This window comes from Pseudoliparis swirei, chromosome 10 (assembly GCF_029220125.1).
Source record: "Pseudoliparis swirei isolate HS2019 ecotype Mariana Trench chromosome 10, NWPU_hadal_v1, whole genome shotgun sequence".
In the NCBI taxonomy this organism is placed as follows: domain Eukaryota; kingdom Metazoa; phylum Chordata; class Actinopteri; order Perciformes; family Liparidae; genus Pseudoliparis; species Pseudoliparis swirei.
The window spans coordinates 2,486,698-2,508,081 of NC_079397.1; the positions used below are offsets into that span (position 1 = coordinate 2,486,698).

At 41.4% G+C, this 21,384-nt stretch overlaps 2 protein-coding genes across 5 annotated transcripts in view; both read right to left on the reverse strand.

Annotated features, from left to right (window-relative positions):
• Positions 1 to 789: 789 nt before the first annotated feature.
• kcnj8 (potassium inwardly rectifying channel subfamily J member 8) lies at positions 790 to 5,953 on the reverse strand. The gene is made up of 6 exons (XM_056424846.1): positions 5,372 to 5,953; positions 4,507 to 4,655; positions 3,125 to 3,285; positions 2,565 to 2,704; positions 2,001 to 2,217; positions 790 to 1,150 (listed from the first exon to the last, which is right to left on the reverse strand). Exons 1-6 carry the CDS (start codon positions 5,743 to 5,745, stop codon positions 899 to 901), a joined length of 1,293 nt encoding a protein of 430 aa, XP_056280821.1. The 5' UTR covers positions 5,746 to 5,953; the 3' UTR covers positions 790 to 898.
• An 865-nt stretch (positions 5,954 to 6,818) lies between these two features.
• Positions 6,819 to 21,384, reverse strand: part of abcc9 (ATP-binding cassette, sub-family C (CFTR/MRP), member 9) — a 43,275-nt gene continuing 28,709 nt past the window's right edge. For 2 of the 4 annotated variants that reach the window (XR_008833043.1, XR_008833042.1), the window contains 19 exons: positions 20,367 to 20,492; positions 19,898 to 19,997; positions 19,735 to 19,808; positions 19,241 to 19,423; positions 18,966 to 19,120; positions 17,999 to 18,068; positions 17,762 to 17,919; positions 17,483 to 17,575; positions 16,613 to 16,715; positions 16,415 to 16,528; positions 15,708 to 15,828; positions 13,485 to 13,615; positions 13,214 to 13,292; positions 11,346 to 11,454; positions 10,193 to 10,296; positions 9,984 to 10,117; positions 9,457 to 9,519; positions 8,936 to 9,173; positions 8,759 to 8,844 (listed from right to left, as the gene is read on the reverse strand). Coding sequence is in view for 2 of the 4 variants with exons in the window: in XM_056425008.1 (XP_056280983.1) it covers positions 8,707 to 8,844; positions 9,457 to 9,519; positions 9,984 to 10,117; positions 10,193 to 10,296; positions 11,346 to 11,454; positions 13,214 to 13,292; positions 13,485 to 13,615; positions 15,708 to 15,828; positions 16,415 to 16,528; positions 16,613 to 16,715; positions 17,483 to 17,575; positions 17,762 to 17,919; positions 17,999 to 18,068; positions 18,966 to 19,120; positions 19,241 to 19,423; positions 19,735 to 19,808; positions 19,898 to 19,997; positions 20,367 to 20,492 (2,055 nt within the window). In the remaining 2 variants the exon portion in view is untranslated. Of the gene's footprint in view, positions 8,845 to 8,935; positions 9,174 to 9,456; positions 9,520 to 9,983; positions 10,118 to 10,192; positions 10,297 to 11,345; positions 11,455 to 13,213; positions 13,293 to 13,484; positions 13,616 to 15,707; positions 15,829 to 16,414; positions 16,529 to 16,612; positions 16,716 to 17,482; positions 17,576 to 17,761; positions 17,920 to 17,998; positions 18,069 to 18,965; positions 19,121 to 19,240; positions 19,424 to 19,734; positions 19,809 to 19,897; positions 19,998 to 20,366; positions 20,493 to 21,384 lie in introns of all 4 variants that reach the window. The other 2 variants (XM_056425008.1, XM_056425007.1) reach the window with 1 other exon arrangement.

The following is a 21,384-nucleotide window of genomic DNA, read 5'->3' on the forward strand; positions in this document are numbered from 1 at the left end:
TGTATTTATTATTTGTTATCGCTTTGTTATAGGAAATAAAATAGATTTAATTTGGGCATCAAATATATAAAACATTTTTAAAAATTAAATACAAATAAAATATAAAATTCAGCTATCAATTCAATTTCAATAAATAGATTAAAAGTGAATATTCAGCTGTTAATTCTTTTTTATTTATTTTATATATGTATGCTGTTTTAAATATTGCTTTCTTACCTTACAGATATTATTGTAATATAAATTTTATTCCATGTTAATATCACAACGTGTGTCGGTGTCTGCAGAGCTCAGATATGTGGGAGCTGTTAGCTTAAAAAACAACGTAACAAGAAAATACTTAGGTGACAACAAACAACTTGTCTTTATTGATTTTAGGAGCACATATTAGTGATTGAAATAGTTGCTATATCTCTGTATTTTTACTTTCACTTTCAAATTTTATGTGATAAAATGTATAATAAAGGAGTCTCTGAAAGCTGTGTGAACAAACCCCTCTGCATAGAGCTTCATAATATATAGTTGTAGGAGGAGTTATTGTTTTATAGACCTCACCATGAAACTTCACCACCGACATTAAGAGGAGGAGTTTTCTGAAATGTTATGTTTAAATATGCAAATGAGGCGTCATCTAACGGTCACTTCTAGTCAATTTAAGAGAAATTTCCAGACGCAGACATACATAAATGTGTGTATTCTATGTTTTCCTTCCTCTACAGTCAGAAAGGCGACGGGTTGAAGAAGATAAACACATTAAAATCTCCTGAAAGACGAAGAGTTCAGACACAAACATTCAGACCAAGAGATTTATTCCCCAGCATCAAAAGGCCCACGCGTTCACGATAATCAAGTAAAACGATCAGCTACACCCTCAATCCACCAGGGGGCGCCGGGCCTCGCTTCAGGCCACGGCGTTGGCGTTCTGGCCCCCGTCGCTCGGCGTGAAGAACTGGACTTTGGGCGCGGCGGCGGCGAGCGCCGAGTTGTTGCGCCGCAGGCCGCTGGCCGCGCTCTTGCGTATGGAGTTGTTGCGCCGCATGGAGTTGCGCTTCCTCAGCGAGTTCTGGTGCGACAGCTCGCTCTTCTGCAGCGTCTGGATCAGGATGGACGGCTTCTCGTCCAGCTCGCGGGCGCTGCAGCGCGGCGTGGTCACCTGGACGACGCGGGGTAAACAAACACACAAATACAAGTTTAATTTTTAATTTTTAATGGCCTCGAGCAAATTGTGACAATTTTTACACGTCTTTGAAATTAATTCGAAGACCTGAAATTGTATTTAGAAAATTTCCCATTTTCAAAATAAGATTCCAGGTCTTTGAATTAATTTCAAAGACATAGAATCTTATTTTGAAAATTTCCCATTTTCATTGAACCAACTGAAGCTTTTTTTAATTTTTTTTTAATTGTACTCTTTCATGTCGCACATTTTTTTTGTTATTATTCTTTAGTTCTTCTATAGCTTTATTTTTTATTGAATTTAGCTAAATTAATATGATTGATTGGGCTTTTGTTATAATAAAAATAATTTTTATTAAACTTACATGAATGTTAATTCATATAATAAGACACAAATAAATATAACATTAAAACATTTATGTTGTATGGCATTTTAAAAGTTACTTTACACCAGATAAACTAAATTATAACAGTAAAAACAAACAAAAACATTGTTATTATCGCTTATTTAATAGTTTGTTATGCTCCTTTTTATTCTACGGATGTTGAAATGAATTTAAAGACCTAATTTTGAAAGTTTCCCATTAAATTAACCGACTGAAGCTTTTATTTTATTTTAAAAGTCTTTAAATTAATGTATGTGTCTGGAGAATAAAAAGGAGTTAAAAGGGTTAAGACGATAAAATAAAAGCTTTAATTGGTTAATTGAAAATGGGAAACTTTCAAAATAAGAGTCTTTAAATAAATGTCTGCGTCTGGAGAATAAAAAGGAGCGTAAACAACTATTAAATAAGCGATACCAACAATAACAATAACATTTATATCACCTTGACTGTGTTGCCGAACTTGGAGTAGTCGGCGGAGTACAAGCCCTCCTCCTCCGTTACTATGGGAACGAAGCGGTGGCCCCACTGGATCTCCTCGGCGATGTAGGAGGTCCGGGCCTGAGTGGTGATGCCAGTCGTCTCCACGACGCCCTCCAGGAACACGATGACCTCGAGGTCGCTGCACTGCAGCTCCATGGCGGAGAGGTCATACAGGGGGCTAATAACACATATTAATATTAATAATGATGACCTCATGGCGGAGAGGTCATACAGGGGGCTAATAACACATATTAATATTAATAATGATGACCTCATGGTGGAGAGGTCATACAGGGGGCTAATAACACATTAATATATAATAATAATAATAATAATAATAATAAATAATGAATACAAAAATACTAAATAATACATAATAATAATATACATTATTAACTATAGTAATAATGGCTGACAGGTCATACAGTGGAATAATAATTATAAATAATAATAATAATTAATAAATAATATAGGCTGACAGATCGTACAATCAATAGTTAACAGAAATTAGAACAATGAGTCCACCTTTCTTTGTCGATGACGTGGCAGATGATGAGCGGCGCCAGGAGCAAGAGGCTGTTGCTCGCCACGGCCGTCTCCGTGGGAATGTTGATCTGGTGGATGGGGATGACCTCGCCCTCCAGCGTAGTCGTCTTCCTCACCACCTGCACACACGCCAGGATTTTTTGTTTTTTATCTCAGGGATTTTCCACGTTTTTTTTGCGTAAATTTACAATTTAAATCCCATAAATGTACCTCTTTAATCTTAGAGATAACAAATTTAAAATTGCAGAAATTTACAATTTGAATCTCAGAAATTTACCTCTTTGAACCCAGAACGTTTTTTCTCGTAAATTTAAGATTTAAATCTCATATATTCACAATTTAAATCTTTTAAATTCACCATTTAAATCTCTTAGATTTACAATTTTAATCTCATAAATTCACAATTAAAATCTCATAAATTTACAATTATAATCTCAGAAATTCACTATTTAAATCTCATAAATGTACCTCTTAAATCTCAGAGATTATCCAAATTCACGCTACAGGTGAGCGTTCCACTGAACAGGTGCACCGCTCACCTGCAGCCTGACGGTGGCGCCGATGATCATGCTCTTCCGGAGGTCCCCGATGCGGATCATGAAGCAGAGGCAATTGTTCCTCACCACGATGACGGCGTGCCGACTGAAGATCAGCGTCTCCGCTCGCCGGTTGGACTGAGCCGTCTTCATGAATATACAACCTGAGTATATACATATATATATATATATATATATATATATATATATATATATATATATATATATATATATATATATATATATATAATATATATATTAATGTACTCTGATGAATATTATTACGTCTAAAAACTATTCATTTATAGTTGACGAGAGTAATTTGGATTATTTGTGGTAAAATGTTTATGATGCTTCATGAACAGGTTATTGGACTGAATGAAAACGGAGCAGTGCATTGTGGGAGTTGGAGTTCTAACCCGTTGTTTAACGGTCGAGACTCAAACTGGACGGATTTCCTACTTAAATTTTTTAAAATATATATATCTTTTATGTCAGTTTATTTCTTCTTCTTTTTTTATTATTAAAACTGATTTAAATTAGTATATTTCCATTGTGTGATACTTTATACTTAAAGTACTTTATTTGACGCCTTTAGTTACTTTGCAGATTCAGATTACATTACATTTTTACTTTATTCGTCCGCTAAATATACAATTAAATTAAATTAAATAACGGGGCGTATTACATTTAAGAATTTAAATAATAATAAAGGGAATGAAAATATTTAAAATAAAATAGCGGAATATTACATTTAAGAATTTAAATAAAAATAATATTAAATGTATTCATTTAAATAATAATAAAGTGAATGAAAATATTTAAAATAAAATAGCGGAATATTACATTTAAGAATTTAAATAAAAATAAAATGATATATAAATAAAAAAATAGCGGAATATTAAATGTATTCATTTAAATAATAATAAAAGGTAATATAATGTAAAAAATTATATAAAATAGCGGACTATTACTGTTAAGAATTTAAATAAAAAGAAAATGATATGTAAAAAATAAAATAGCGGAATATTAAATGTATTCATTTAAATAATAATAAAAGGTAATATAATGTAACAAATTATATAAAATAGCGGACTATTACTGTTAAGAATTTAAATAAAAAGAAAATGATATGTAAAAAATAAATTAAAATAGAGGAATATTACATTTATGAATTTAAATAATAATAAAAGGAAATTAAAATGTAAAAAATAATGTAAAAAATAATATAAAATAGCGTACAATTACATTTGTTAATATATATAATAAGAAAAGGAAATTTAAATGTAAAAAATCACAAATCTAATTAAAGTGTATAACAAACACATATATGCTAACGTGTTATTGTGATGTAATGGTTATCTTTGGGAGTTGAAGTCGCTCACCCAGCATCACGGCGTTGATGATGAGGCCGATGATGTTCTGCATGATGAGGACCGTGATGGCGGTCGGACAGTGTTCCGTTATCATCCGTCCCCCGAAGCCGATGGTCACCTGGACCTCGATGGAGAAGAGGAAGGCCGAGATGAAGGACCTGGAGGGGGGGGGAGGGGGGGGTCAGAGGTCATCAGGAACCAAATAATTACAACTTTAATCAAGGAGAATATCCAAGGTTCATTCTTGATATTTTACGACTTTAATCTCGTAGATTTAGAAAATATCCATGTTTTATAATCCAACTTTACGATTTTAATCTTATAGAATCCACGACGGAGGAAAGGATGGAGGAAAGGATGGAGAAAGGAAAGTAGGAAGGACCAAAGGAAGGAACGAAGAAGGGAGAAAGGAATGGAAGGACAGACAGAAGGAAAGAAAGAAGGAAGGACGGAAGGAAGTAAGGAGAAAGAAAGGACGGATAAGGACAAGGAAAGAAGGAATGAAGGAGAGAAAAAGACAGGAAGGAAAGGGATGGATGGACAGAAACAAAGAAGTAAGTAGAAAGAAAGAAAGGACAAAGGAAGGAAGGAAGGAGAAAGGAAGGAAGGAAGGAGAGTAAGAGGGAGGTACCAAACGCTTCCCCTCCTACAATCTTTACTTAATTCCCTCTGAAAGGAGAGAAAGAAGCTCCTTGGCTTCCTCTCCTCCTCCTCCTCTTCCTCCACCTAAATGCAAAAATGGAGGAAGAAGAAGAGGGGGAAGAAGAAGAGGGTGAAGAGGAGGAAGAGAGGTGCGCGTGGATGAACAGAAAGAGGACACAAAGAAGTGACACCTTCCCCCCCCAAGTCTCATCAAACACGCGCGCGGTCCTACTTGACGTTGGTGACGCAGTAGGTCTTGTTGGTCCAGGCCCGGTCCGGGTCCAGGTCCAGGTCCCGGGAGTCCAGGTCCCCGTGCGCGAAGGCCACGAGCCACCAGCTCATGGCGAACAGCAGCCAGCTGCTCACGAAGGTGGTGGTGAAGATGACGAGCGTGAAGCGCCAGCGCAGGTCCACCAGCGTGGTGAACACGTCCTGCAGGAAGCGGCCCTGCTCGCGGATGTTCTTGTGCGCGAGGTTGCACGCACCGTTTTTGGCGATGAAGCGCGCCTTGTTCACGCGGTCCCGGAACACCGGCTTACGGGGCAACCGGGAGGCGAGGCCCGGGAGACCGAACTCCTCCGGGATGATGCTCTTCCGCGCCAACATCTCGGAGAAGAGAGAAAGAAAAAGTGGAACCAAACTTCCTTTTGGGGTCTTCAGTGCGTCTTTACGCGCGGATGGAACATGTCCGCGTGCACGCGCAGAGGAAGGGGGAGGGGAGGGGGGTTACAGGCGCGCGGGCTCGCTCCCTTCTGTGGACATGAGGAGGATGTGGTCCGTCTCCTCTCCTCCCGGGGACTAGTCCACACGTCCAGAGCCCGGACCCGCTTTAGAGGGACGTTCAGGGACCCTCGGAAAACACCGAACGCACCGAAACTTTTTTCTGTGGCTTTAAATAAAGTTTTTAAATAAATTCCCTTAATTATTCATGTCAGATGATCAAATGAAGTTGTTTTAAGTTACTTTGGACTGTTTTCATCCACAGACACATTCATTAACTCGAGGTGGTTTTTAATGCGTAGCCTACAAATAAAAGTATTGTGTTCCCTAAATGTTCTACAGGTGCACTTTTGTTATATTGTTATAGTTAAAATAGGCTCTTCTGTGTCTAATTGAGATATTAATGAAGCTTTACAGTCATACAGGATTTTATTATCAGCTCCTGAATACATCAAAACATTTTATTGCCTGTGAAATATTAATTAAAAGTAATAATTTTACATTTCTCTTTTTAATTACAGGTTCAAGTCAAAGTTTCTACTTTACAGATCATCAGGAGCAGTTTTACAATAAATAACGGTGTAAATAATACAGAGAAATGTATATATGAGACAAGTCCTCAACTAATTATGGTTTTATATAATTATACATATAGACCAACTTTGTAAATGAATATAACAATATAGGTCAAATGAGACAAACATTTTACTTCTGTTTATGCTGCTGTTTCTCTTCTGTAATAATTAAATAAAAAAGTTTAATCAAGAAAATTATATATATTCTAAAAAATATATAATAATGTTGCTTTTTGAGATATGTATTCACATAAATTGGAGGTAATTTATTTAATTTTAATTCCTAAACCGGATGAATTATAGACTGTGACCCTCCGCCACTAGGCGGCGCCATTGAGCAACACATTGTAGTGGGTGAGGTTTATTGAGAAATAAAAAGTCTCATTTCACTCAAAAGAACATTTTATTGTCATTTCAAGCATACAAAAAAAAAATCTAGCACACAATAATAATAATAATAATAATAATATGTGATGTATGTTTAAAAAGTCTTGGATATACAGAATGTACACAAACACATTAATACAAACAAATCAAAATGATATCTGTTCAAGTTCAAGCAATCTGACCGTGTGTGTGTGTGTGTGTGTGTGTGATGTTCACTTGGTGTTTCATGCATTTAACAGTCAACGTCGACCCTTAATTAATTAAGTTCCATCAGAGTTCTCCAAAAGTTAAATTGAATTAAATCTATTACGTTTAAAAGTCAAGACACACACACACACACATTAAAACAAATAAGATGTATGAAACTTTTAAAGATCTCCTCTAAAAGCTACGCTAGTATAATCAACTGTAATTACACAAAAGGGACGACAGCGCCGCCTAGTGGAGACGAGTGGAAACAACAGCTGAAGATTCAAATGTTAAAACCTTTTTAGTTGAATTTGCAGTTTTTACATTTAGCTCAACATTTGTAAACTAATAACTTCATATAAATATTAACTGGGAGTATAAATATGACTCTTTAGACCCAGATCTAGTGTTTGTGCTAAACTAAGCTAACGAGCGAGAGTGAAGTCATGTGACATGCTGCTAATGGTTTGCATAGACCAATCACAGACCTCGGTTGGCAATAAAGTTCATCGTACTTAATTGAAAGTCTAATTAAAAGCTAAAAGCGTTTTTTCTAAAGGCTAAAAACCTTTTAAAGACTTTAAAAATGTTTTTTGGGGTGTAAAAGCACAAATGTTCAACAGGTTCAGTTTGTTCTAAAGCTAATAAAGTACAACACATGATAATAATAATAAACTACGACAACCTTAAAGCCCTTTTTAGTTTAAAATACAAACATTTAAAGAAACTAGAAGCATTCCTAAAATCACATATTTACACATTTCAGTGGGAAATAATATTTATTTTTGTTCATGAAGAAAAACACAAATGTGTATTTTTCAGTCAGAACAATAATGTGACTTAAATCTCAGATAGTTTCATTTATTGTGAGTTTATGACTTTATAACCTCAAGAAAATATTTTAGGTTTAATCTCTCATAAATATACCACTGTCATCTGAGACATTGAGTTATTCTGTGATGGATTATATTTATAATTCTGGACCTAAAATGGCCCGAAATAAAGAAAAGAAAAAAGAAGCTTGTTGTTATAAAACTCTTTTAAAGCAGGCGTCAAAAATATCAGTAAATCCTGCGTGTGGATTTTCGTTGTCCCAGAAGTCGTGACTCGGAGGTTCGTGGTTTCTAGAAACAGCTGCAGAGTGAGACCTCACTTCTATACAAAGAGTTAAAAAGTCTCAAATCTGAAATTCTGGTATCAAAACGTTCACGAAGAGCCTCCAGTACAAAAGTTTATAAATACAATTCATTATTATCACGACATACACAAACAAATAAAGTTAATACATGTTTTAAACAAGATGATTAAAGACTTTGTAAAGGACCTAAAATCTAAAATCTATTTAATTAAAACTCAGTCTCTGCACTCGGTTTGACACCTGAAGTCTTATTTTGAAAAGTCGGGGTATATCCTGTGTTTCTCTTATTGTAAATGTTGTTTTAGGAAATCAGAAGATTAGATTCATACACGAGAGATTTAAGGCCATAAAATATAAGTTTAAAGTTCATGTTCCAATATATTTATCAACTGGTGATCGTTAAAGTTTATTCAAGACCCACATGAGGGGCTCAATGTGGCCGTGTCACAGAGGAGGAGGAGGAGAAGAAAAAGAAGAAGTAAAAAAAAAAAAAAAGAAGACGAAGAAGGAGAAAAAGGAGGAGGAGGAAGAAGGAGAAAAAGGAGAAGAAGAAGAGGTCTACATGTCGGCCCTGACGAAGGAGGCGAACATCCCGTCCTCCTGCTCCAGGAGCGTCTCTGGCTTGTCGTACTCCAGGATGTTCCCCCTCTTCATCACGATGACGAGGTCGGCCGTCAGGATGGTGTGAACGCGGTGCTGCGGACGGAGAGCGAGAACATTAATGACGTCGCCGAGCGGGAGGGCGAGTGCGAAACACGCAGAAGAAGAAGAGCGGGCGGGAGGTTACCAAGCAGGCTGTCGGCGGCAGAACTGACTCCAAGAAAAAAAGAAAAAAGAAGAAACAGGAAACAGGAAGGAGGAAGGAGGAAGGAGGAGAGGGCTCCGGTCTACTTGTGAGTCCTCACTAAGACACTGAAGAGGCTTTCCTCTTGTGCCAGCAGGTTGGGACCCGAGTCGCTCTCCACCAAGAGCCCCGAGGAGAAGACCAACACCTGCTCGGCGTCCAGGATGGTGGACACGCGGTGCTGGTGAGGGGTCAGAGGTCAGGGGGGGGGCGGGTCCAGAGGATGGGACAGAGAGGAGAGCAGATAAGTGAAGAGGACTAGTCACACATTTAGAATATTCACTATTTTACATTTTAGTGAGTAAAAGGGAACGAAAGGTTCAGGAAAAGGAAAATATCAGAAAGTGAAGGAAACGGAGGAAACAAAGGAAACGAAGGAAACGAGCCCCACGGCCGGGTTCTGGTTCCGGTTCAGACCGGTTCCAACAACAGGACCCAGAGCGGCTCCAGACCGGCGGACTTACCGCGATCGTGACCACCGTTCGGTCGGCGAACGCCGTCATCACGACTTTCTGGAGGATGTTCTCCTGCGAGAGATAAAGAGATTTATCAAGACGTGTTATTGAAAAAGAGTACGCTTTAATTATAGAAATATTCACATCAAAGTACACTTTAAATTATCTAGTCTATGCTTCATGTGTTAAAGCTGCATTCTCCCTCCTGACCACCAGGGGGCTCCTCTGGTTGTATAGAAGTCTATGCTTCATGTGTTAAAGCCGCATTCTCTCTCCTGACCACCAGGGGGCGACTCCTCTGGGTGTATAGAAGTCTATGCTTCATGTGTTAAAGCTGCATTCTCTCTCCTGACCACCAGGGGGCGACTCCTCTGTTTGTATAGAAGTCTACGCTTCATGTGTTAAAGCTGCATTCTCTCTTCTGACCACCAGGGGGCGACTCCTCTGGATGTATTCCTGTGATGTGTTAAAGCTGCATTCTCTCCTGACCACCAGGGGCGACTTTAATTAAAGTGAACACACGCACACACACTCACCGTTGCCATGTCGATGGAGGCCGTGGCCTCGTCCATGATGAGGATGCTGCTCTTCCTCACGAAGGCCCGGGCCAGACAGAAGAGCTGCCGCTGGCCGAGGCTGAAGTTCTCTCCTCCTTCGGTGACCACGGCGTCTGGAGGGAGACGGAGACGTTGAGGAATCCAGACGCTCAAAATAATTAAAATATAATTGTTGTTCTGTTATTCACCGAGTCCTCCGGGCAGCGCCTTCACCATGTTCTTCAGCTGGGCGATCTCTAGCGCCTCCCAGAGGCGGTCGTCGGTACACGTCCTCTCGGGGTCGAGATTAAACCTGCAGAGGGGATAGAGCTGTTTATTCATCTATAAATATAAATATATATATATATATATAATATAACTAAAATATAAGTTAAATATAATTAAAATATAACAAAAATATAATTAAAATAAAAGTAAAATATATAATTAAAATGTTATTAATATATAACAAAAATATAACAAAAACATAATTAAAATACAACAAAAATATAAGTAAAATATAACAAAAATATAATTAAAATATATACTAAAATATCATTAAATAAGTTAAATATTTAAAATATATAATTAAAAAGTTATTAATATATAACAAAAATATAACAAAATATAACTCAAATATATAAAATATAATTAAAATATAACGAAATACAAAAATATAGAAAAATGTAAACATAAATATAACCTTTTCTTTACAATAAAAAAATAGAGCAAAAACAGATGAATTAGATTATAGAGTTAAGAAAGGTCAGGAGGGTTTTACTCCAAAGAGGTCATTAAGGTCTTTAAGGTCATTAAGGTCGTTAAACGACGCTTCATTTCATTCGTTGTTTATTTCCAACATCAAGTGTCTCTTGATTCTGTGTGAGAGACACATCTAAGACAACAGTGTGAATCCGCCCCCCGAGGCCCACGTTCACATAAACAAGAACCGGTGGAGACACACACACACACACACATATACACACTTATGTAGGGCGACATGTCTGTCCAAACAAACAGCACATGCTCTTTTGTCTTTTTATAACAAACACGGAGTCGCTGCATCGCCCGGTAACACAAACACACCGAGGTTCCGAGTGTGTGAGAGGCGAGAGGAGGCGAGGTGAGAGGAGGCGAGGTGAGAGGAGGGGAGGAGACAGAGGACGACCTCCTCGGTCCCGTGACGTGCGAGACTAAAGTCAGATTGGGTCCAAGCCAGAGTTCCCACTGGGGTTTCAACTGCTCACCCCACAGCTGGGCCCGAGTGTCGTCATGTGACACCGGGCCTCTCAGGACCCGTTAGTCCACTGCAAAAAGACCTCGGGACCTTTACTTTGGCGGGGTGATTGGGGTCAGGGTTACCTGATGGACCCACTGAACAACACGGGGTCCTGCAGGATGATGGAGAGTCTGGAGCGGAGCATCTGCAGGGGGAGTTTACAGATGTCGATCCCGTCGATGACGATCTGCCCTGCAGCGACATGTCACATGATTATTATTATTATTGACGTAACCGCGGCAACAATACAAAAGAAATGAGGCAACAAAGAAACGGAAGCGAGAAGCGAGTTCCTTAAGGCAGAGCAGCCCCTGATCACTCACTCTGTTTCCACGAAGCCTCTTGGGGAGACGTGTGTTTTTACTCGCTTTGTCCAAACAAGCCCAACTCAAGAGGATTGAGTTTGTTTAACGCTTTCTTTTGGACAGATAATGGAGTCGTTGCTTCAGTGTGTGTATGTGTGTGTGTGTGGGCACTCACTGTTCTTTTCATTTGCTATTTTTAAACACCATTTTAATTCGTCCCCACAACCTCAAACTCCTCGACTCTGCAGCGTCTTGAATAAACATTTTTTTCCCATGGAGAACAAAGTCATATTTAAGTTATATTTAAGTTATATTTTGTCAAATTTTAGTTATACTTAAATTATATTTTAGTTATATTTAGCTATTTTGCTATATTTTAGTTATATTTTTATCACATTTCAGTTATATTTAAGTTCTGTTCTTGTAATATATTTTGTAAAAGTTATTTTAATTTTATTTTTAATTGTAGTTATATTTTAGTTATGTATTAATTATATTTTATATCTATATTTTATTTATACTTTTGTTATATTTTTTTCTATTTTATTTTATTTCTATTAAAATTAAATATTAATTATATTTTCGTTATATTTAAATTATATATTAATTATAATTTAGTTATATTTTTGGGTATATGAAACCCAGAGCGCTGCCCCTTCAGCTTTTATTCCACTGCTTTATAAGGAAACGCTGCAGACACACGAGTTGAATGAAAAGCCTGCCCCAGCGTTGTGTGTGTGTGTGTGTGTGTGTGTGTGTGTGTGTGTGTGTGTCTGCGTATGGAAACAGTGACTGTAATCTCCTCCCTGTCCTCTTAATCTGTCCCAGTGAAGTCGTCTTCACTCGGAGTGAAAACAGAACGTCCCGATTACGCGATTCGCTTTTTCCAAATCCAATAAATAAGAAATAAACAAAAGACGCTTTTAAGGCCTGGGAGGACACGAGAGACCCGGAGCCTCGAGGAACTCCACGTCATGTGTTATGTCCTCGCCTTCACGTCCACTTCAGGTCCTCCCGTCAGGTATTTCAGGGGGAAGCGTTTAAATAAACACGTTCCCAACTTCCACGTACACGACCTCTGAAGAGGAGACGGACCACGTGACCAAGTTTCACCCCAACACAAACAAAGAGTAAGATTAAGGTTTAAATCCTAAATGATAAAGAGTGTGTATTGCATTAATTTGGCATAAAGCATTGGGGATAAACTACAGTTTAACATATATTAATATAAACCGTGCTTTTATTTTGGCGGTCTGAAAAAGAAGCTAAGTGTGTCTTGAGTCGCAAAACGGAAAGAGCGGGAAAAACTTTATATTGCCACTCTAAAAGAAAACTAATACATAGTTTTTCTATAAATACATATACATATATATATATGTGTGTGTATATGTATTTTTTCTTCTCCTTTATCTTGAAGTGGATCAGAGGAAGTTGTTTTGGGGTTAAAGGAAAACTCAAAGAATCAACCAGGAGGGGAAAAGTTCCCAAACATCATCTTAAGAATCACTAATGAGACGTAAACACACTCGAGAAAGAGAGAGGGAGAGAGAGAGAGAGACATTAAAGGAAGGAAAGAATGAGAAAGAAAGGAAGGAAAAGGAAGGAAGGAAGGAGGGAAGGGAGATAGAGAGAGAGAGAAGCCTCACCTTCAAAGATGTCCACCATGTTGAAGAAGGCCAGCGACAGGGAGGACTTCCCGCTGCCGGTGCGGCCGCAGATCCCCACCTGTAGGGGGAGGGGCAATAAGCTCCAGGTGGCACCGCCCTGACACGTGGCACACCTCCGCGCCGCCGGCCCACGCCGCGGTGCCACCTCTCCGTTTCTCTCACGGAGACGCGTGACTTCTCCAAAGGGGGAAGTCCCCGTCTCATCTTCCTGTGTTTCTCCTCCAGGTGTGACGGGACGAGGAGGACTCACCTTCTGGCCCGGCTCGATGGAAATGTTGACGTGCTTCAGAACCGGCTTCAGGTTCGGGTCGTAGCGCACGCACAGGTCCTGGATCTTGATCGCTCCGCTCTGGGGCCAGTTGTCAGGCACCTGGGAGGCGTCTGAGAGGGGGGGGGGGGTATTCATGAGTTATCAAAGCGTCCTGAAGGGGACCGGCTCTGTACACAGGCCCGTATGGACCGCATGGACCACGTCATAACACTGACAGCCTCAACGTGTTCTTACATCACAGCCTCCAGGCCAACATGTGAACGTTGAACTAACGTTTATCTTCACTCCATAAAAATGTCACAAAAAGCTGTTTTCATTACTTTATTAGGGCGTTGTCTATTTTTTATCATTCTTTTTTGTTTAGAGTCCTTCAAACTCTGTAATTGATTTTTCACAAAATAGCTGCTTGAAAAATGTTTAAAGTTTTTTATTTGGTTGGATTTGATTAGTTATCAGTTATTCAGAACATTAAATAAAATAAAGATTGAAACAATGAAAAGTCTGTTTTGTTCCAGCAGCCATTTCGCCATGGCAACAGCACATCCCATAAACCCCAAATACAGCTTGAGATAAAACTGACACACACACACACACACACACACACACACACACACACACACACACACACACACACACACACACACACACACACACACACACACACACACACACACACACACACACACACGAGCTGCTTATCGAGTTCAGGTCATTCTGTTCCACGATAAATCAACTTTGTCTTCATCTGTCTTCTTACTTTATCTGGCTGCATTCTCCCTCCTGACCACCAGGAGGCGGTGACTCTGGTTGTATAGAAGTCTATACTTCATGTGTTAAAGCTTTAGGGGCGGAGCTACAAGGTGATTGACAGGTCTCTCTACGTCACGCCTTCTCAGTTCAAATACGGAAAATGTCACTTCCTGTTAACTACTTCCTGCAAAAAGCCAAGATGGCGACGACCAAAACACGAGGATTCAAAACTGCAATCCACCAACAAACGTCACGATGTTCACGTGTGTGTAGTGAGTGTGTAGTGAGTGTGTAGTGAGTGTGTAGTGAGTGTGTGTAGTGAGTGTGTAGTGAGTGTGTAGTGAGTGTGTGAGTGTGTGTAGTGAGTGTGTAGTGAGTGTGTGAGGTAGGTGTGTGGTGAGTGTGTAGTGAGTGTGTGAGTGTGTGTGTGAGTGTGTGTGGTGAGTGTGTGTGTGAGTGTGTGTAGTGAGTGTGTGGTGAGTGTGTGGTGAGAGTGTGTGTAGTGAGTGTGTGGTGAGTGTGTGTAGTGAGTGTGTAGTGAGTGTGTAGTGAGTGTGTGTAGTGAGTGTGTAGTGAGTGTGTGTAGTGAGTGTGTGGTGAGTGTGTGTAGTGAGTGTGTGTAGTGAGTGTGTAGTGAGTGTGTGTAGTGAGTGTGTGTAGTGAGTGTGTAGTGAGTGTGTGTAGTGAGTGTGTAGTGAGTGTGTAGGTGTAGTGTGGTGAGTGAGTGGTGAGTGTGTGTGAGTGTGTAGTGAGTGTGTAGTGAGTGTGTGAGTGTGTAGTGAGTGTGTAGTGAGTGTGTGTAGTGTGTGTGGTGAGTGTGTAGTGAGGTGTGTGAGTGTGTAGTGAGGTGTGTAGTGAGTGAGTGGTGAGTGTGTAGTGCGTGTGTAGTGAGTGTGTAGTGTGTGTGTAGTGAGTGTGTAGTGAGTGTGTAGTGCGTGTGTAGTGCGTGTGTAGTGCGTGTGTAGTGAGTGTGGCGTGTGTGTAGTGCGTGTGTAGTGAGTGTGTAGTGAGTGTGTAGTGCGTGTGTAGTGAGTGTGTGTAGTGAGTGTGTAGTGAGTGTGTAGTGTGTGTAGTGAGTGTGTAGTGAGTGTGTGTAGTGAGTGTGTAGTGTGTGTGTAGTGAGTGTGTAGTGAGTGTGTAGTGCGTGTGTAGTGTGTGTAGTGCGTGTGTAGTGAGTGTGTAGTGAGTGTGTAGTGAGTGTGTAGTGAGTGTGTAGTGAGTGTGTAGTGAGTGTGTAGTGAGTGTGTAGTGAGTGTGTAGTGAGTGTGTGTAGTGAGTGTGTAGTGAGTGTGTGTAGTGAGTGTGTGTAGTGAGTGTGTGTAGTGAGTGTGTAGTGAGTGTGTAGTGAGTGTGTAGTGAGTGTGTGTAGTGAGTGAGTGTGTAGTGAGTGTGTGGTGTGTGTAGTGAGTGTGTAGTGAGTGTGTGTCTAGTTGAGACAGGAAGTCGGGTTACCCATCGTTCCCTCGTAGTTCTCCGACTCGGTGCCCAGGAAGCTGTTGACCTTCTTCACGGCGGCCATCTGGACCTCCAGGTCCGCCAGGTTCCTCACGACCCAGTTCAGGTAGTTGGTGACCTACGGTGGACACACGCGGTATTACAGCGTGAAGCCGCCCCGACGGCTTTCTACCCGTTTACAGACATTAACGGACATCACTTTAAGTTCCTCTCTCTTCCCGCCTGTCCTTGACCTTGTGACCTTCTCCACAGAGGTCAAGGACAAGTGGTTAGGAGAAGACGTTCGGCGGTCATCTTCGCCCAATGACTCCCTTTGAGACGCCTGATGACCTGATGTTTTTACGAACATGTGACCTGCAAACGCTGAAATCTCTGCTTCTCCAAACTGCGAAAAATGGCGTCCCAAAATAAGAGTGAGTCAGATGTTCTCTACGACGTTTGGCCGGTTCGATGGGCGGACTTATTCGGGGGAAAATGGCCGACGGCGAATCGAGGAGAACTCAGTTTTATTGTTAAATTCAGCACGACTAACCAAATAAAAAGGAAGCAAATGATCCATTAATGAAATACCATTTGTTTAAAAGAAGAAGAAAAGGAGGAATCGTCAGATTTGCAGAGTACACAGGGGAGTGAGGCGTAGAAGAAGAAGAAGCTCGGAGGTGCGGGCGGCTGCCTGCAGTCCAGCGAGAGGGGAAAGAACCCACCGTGAGGGCGTAGGTGAGCGCGAGGCCCACCAGGCCGCCGGAGGGCAGCCCGATGTTGTGGCCCCAGATGGAGGCTCCGGCCGCCGTCAGCACGATCACGGCCCCGAGGTAATCCTGCACAGAGAGACGGGGGGGTGTTTAAGGACACGTGGGCGGCGTGGACGGGTTAGCGATGGCGTGCGTCCGCGGCGTCCTCACCGTGCGGACCTCCAGCCAGCGGTTGGCGGCGGACAGGAAGAGGTAGGCCGTGTTGTTGGTGTCCGTGAGCTCCAGCATGCGCTGTTTGAACCGAGCCTCGTGTCTGGAAACAATCAGAGACAATCAAACGGGTCTCTTCCCGAGGTTGAGGTCTGTCAGCCGAGGATCACCAGACTCGGGTTCGGAGGGAGACCGTGAATACTGAGAATGGGAACCATCCCGGGGACGCCAAGAAACTGTCTCACACACCAGATTCACTGTGTGTGTGTGTGTGTGTGTCCTCAGGGAGGAGAGGAGAAAAACAGCGTGAGAGTTGTTTAATGTTGGATTTGGGGGTCGATGGGAACGAGAAGGAGGACAGAAATACAAAGAGAAGCAACACGACCACGAGGATGACGACAGCAGCTCATCGGACAGTCGTCATAATACTATTACTTATGAATTTCTATATATATAGATATAAATATATATATACTCGTAATGTATTATTCATTGCGTGTATACAAAGTGCTTTACAGGCACTCGAGGAGCCGAGAGCTTCGGTAACTAGGTAGAAAGTAGACGTAGGAGCCAATCACAGGTCACGTTGAGGAGGGGGCGGGGCTTATCTTACGGATAAGAATCCAGCTTGAAGCTGGAAGAAGACGATGAATTTTTATTTGGTGCTTTTTAGAAACAGAACAAAATTAAACCGAATTTTATTTATTTATTTATTTGAGCAAACGGAATTTGCCCAGAATAATTTAGTTTATGGGATTTATTTTGTGTGTGTGAAAGTCTTAAATATAGACTCTTGATTCTGCAAAGTTTTTGAGTTTGTGTTCTTCTCTTTGGCTTCTGCGTGTGTGTGTGTGTGTGTGTGTGTGGTACCTGAATGCTCTTATCGTGGTGAGACCTTCAGCGGTCTCAGAGAAGTGGCAGAGCAGAGGAAGCTGTGTGGAGTCATCCAAGTCCTGGAGGTCCCTGTGAGAGAGAGAGAGAGAGAGAGAGGGTATCCTCAATATGTCTTCAGAGTGTATTCTCAGTGTAGATGTACTCATGTATGTGTGTTAACTTAATACCAACAGGTCAGGAAATAAAACCTGCTAATAAGGGTCTGTGTTAAGTCAAATGTTTCAATAAAGTTTTGTTTGAATACAACCGACTCACTTGGAGGCGACCCGGAAGTACTTCTGGATGAAGTAGAAGGCCACGGCCAGGGGAACCAAGGTGAGGAGGAAGCCCGGCGTGATGAAGGAGATGACCCCGATGGCCGACAGGCAGAGCAGCGTGGACCTCGTCAGGGACTCCAGGGTGGGGGGAATGTGCTGAGAGAGAGAGAGAGAGAGAGAGTTTGGTTTCCTCTGTGATCCTCGTAGGTTTTCTTTCTTCAGCTCGTCGGCTCACCTGGTCGATGATGTTGGTGTCGGCTGAGAACCTGTTGAGGATCTGGCCCAGAGGAGTGATGTCAAAGAACCTGAGAGGAGAGAATCATCACAGAGTCATGTGACCCACGAAGTCCAGTGGCCCGAGGACCTTCTACAGCTCATGAATCATCTAATAGTTATTTTATGTGAAAACATCTTTAAACTAATGGATTTATTCACGTTTCTCGCCAAAAACTGAATTTTAACGCGATGACATTTAAACACATCATGAGACTTCTATACAACCAGAGGAGTCGCCCCCTGGTGGTCAGGAGAGAGAATTCAGGTTTAACACATGAAGCATAGACTTCTATACAACCAGAGGAGTCGCCCCTGGTGGTCAGGAGAGAGAATGCAGGTTTAACACATGAAGCATAGACTTCTATACAACCAGAGGAGTCGCCCCTGGTGGTCAGGAGAGAGAATGCAGCTTTAACAAATGAAGCATATACTTCTATACAACCAGAGGAGCCCCCTGGTGGTCAGGAGAGAGAATGCAGCTTTAACAAATGAAGCATAGACTTCTATACAACCAGAGCAGTCGCCCCTGGTGGTCAGGAGAGAGAATGCAGCTTTAACACATGAATACAGAATGAACAGCTCTGATGGGAATGACATGATTAACTTATTAGTCCCAGATGTTTTAAGGATGTTCCTCCACGACTTATTTCTGGACTTGCAGTTGAACTCTGTTGAACTTCTTCATTCACCGACGTTACTGTCGAAACCGCCGTACTTTCATCTATTTTTTTAGCTTTTATTAGCTTCTTCTTCTCTGTGGTTACTCACTAAAAGCATGTGGACTCACAGAGGAAACCAGGTCAAGTGCAGCCACTTAAGAGAGTTTTCCTTGGAGATGGGACCCTTTAAATCTCCCTGTGTCAACAATCTTACCAGAATGTGCATGTGAGAAGATGCAGAGCTCGTGTGTGTGTGTGTGTGTGTACCTGATGGGAGCGTGGATGATCTTGTTGAGCAGGTTGTGGTGCAGGTGGGTGGCTGCAGAGAGACCCAGAAACTCCACCGTCAGAGAGGTGATGAGGCACAACGTGATTCCAGCCGCACACAGGACGATGAACACCGTCAGGTAGGGGGAGTCGCTCTGTGGGTCAAACACACACACACACACACACACACACACACATGTACATTCTGGCAGTTGCCCATCCACAAATCTTTTTTTCTAAACTATAAAAAGATTGACAACAGCTCTTCGTCGTACCTCGACCTGTGGAGCCAACGTGGCGTTGCCATTAAATGCTCCGATGCCCTGACTGGTTTTGGAGGAAGTCCAGATCGCCAACCAGTAGTCAATGGCAACAATGACAGAGTGCTTGAGAAGCATAGAGGACACCATGAGGAAGACCATGAAGAACCCGCCAGAGGACAGGTAGCACCAGCACACCTGAGGAGAAGAAGACCGGACGGATTGATTATTGTTATTCGCAGCTGCGACAGCATGTGGCGGATACTGTTTTTATATATGTGTAAAAACAACCAGGGGGCGACTCCTCTGGTTGTATAGAAGTCTATGCTTCATGTGTTAAAGCTGCATTCTCTCTCCTGACCACCAGGGGGTGACTCCTCTGGTTGTATAGAAGTCTACGAGTGTCCTCTGAGGGAAGACTGTGCAGAGCTAGTTTAGAGCTAATATGATGCTGGTAATACATTTTAATATTAATATGTATTTCGTGTGCAGCTGTACGGATAGCTTACCCTCCACGGGATCTTTGATCTTCTGTTAGTGGTTGTTGACATGTTGTCATCATCTTCTTCCTCCTCTTCTTCCTCTGATGGGATGAGAATCGTGTATTAAATATGACATTTGACTCACTGAAACATACCATAATATAAACTTTAATCGTGGTGAATCCATTACCTTCGTCCTCGTCGTCCATTTGGTTCTTGGCCTCTCTGGAGTAGAACGCTCTCCTGAGTGTTTTCCTCTCGAGTGTGGTTTGACTGTCCTGCTGTACGTCCTTTATTTAGAGACACACATTTTTTTAAATTATTTTTCAAAACATTTTTATTTATACATTTTCTTTCATTGTTTTTCTTTTTTCTGTCTTTTCTTTCTTTCATTTATTTATTCACTTAATTTATTTTAATGTATTAATTCTATTTTATTTATTTATTTAATTTATTGTATTTATTTTATTTTAATGTAACTTCATAAAATTAATTTTATTTATAATTATCATTCTATATATTTTTTTCTTCCCTTCAATTTTTGTCACATTTTCCCCTGTTCATTTGTTATTGATTCCAATGCATACGTTTAAAATAAGCCAATAAGACGCAGTCTTCATTCAGACAGCTGGTTCAGGTGTCAGGTTTCAGGTGTTCACCTTCTCCAGGCCGTGGTCCTGTCGGTTCATCAGCGTCTTCCAGTGGTCGTACAGCTCGATGTCGTGGGTCTCGATGTCCTTCAGGGTTCCCTCCCTCAGCACAGAGCCGTCCTTCATGGCGATGATCTGTTCACACGGAGACACGAGTTGAGACTTCATCTCCTGCACATGTCCTTAAACTAGAGTATGTATATGTGTATATACAGGCACGTGCACAGACATTTTGGGGGCAGGTGCTCAAACCAAAAAAAAGGGCACCCAATGCCAAAAAAAAATTCTGACAGTTGAAGCATAAGCAGCATTACACTGATGATGCAATACATCCTCGACCTGCGTTTCCTCTGGGCAGCATCAGACCGCTAGCTTACATGTTCTTTATGAATAAAGATGAATTATTATATAGCAACCACAGTACACGCGTTCTGATTGGCTAATGGGTCGTCATGCCAGCCACGTATTGCCCTCCTCGCTGGTCTGATACGGATCCATATTGCCCTCTTACGTCATTTAAGACATCAACAGACATCCCTCTGAACAATACCAGAGGCCTTATGGTTTTTTTTGTTTGTCTGGCCACGCAAATCCTAGACTAGCCCCTGTTAAATAGAACGGAATAAGAATTCACTCTCTCTCTCTCTCTCTCTCTCTCTGCTCTCTCTTTCTTCTCTCTCTCTCCCTCTCTCTATTCTCTAAACATAACTAACGTCAGTAAACAGCTGCAAGGCTTTGAAATCACGGAGTTCGTGAGTTTTTGTTTGTTTATTTTTTTAGGAAACGTCGGACCAGTTGTGACGTCATGTTTTCAGCAGCGCTAATGTTGTGGTTGACAACGTCAGGGGACAAACACCGTCATGACCTGTTGGTCTGGTGCTGCGGGTCAGAGGAGAAGGAGGTGCAGCCGTTTGGTGGCGCGAGGAGCACTGCGCGGAGGAGGAAGTGGAGGAGGAGGAGGGAGGCACGTGAGCTTGTGAGCGCCGCGGAGCATGTCGGGGCGAAATTCTCAGATAAATGACCCATC

Bases quoted from the DNA above. Each gene is read 5' to 3' on its own strand.
- kcnj8 (XM_056424846.1), bottom strand. From the start codon at position 5,745: ATGTTGGCGCGGAAGAGCATCATCCCGGAGGAGTTCGGTCTCCCGGGC. The intron at 2,218-2,564 runs GTGGACTCATTG...ATGTGTTATTAG, and splicing joins CACGTCATCGACAAAGAAAG to CCCCCTGTATGACCTCTCCG. The intron at 1,151-2,000 runs GTGATATAAATG...CGCGTCGTCCAG, and splicing joins AGTTCGGCAACACAGTCAAG to GTGACCACGCCGCGCTGCAG.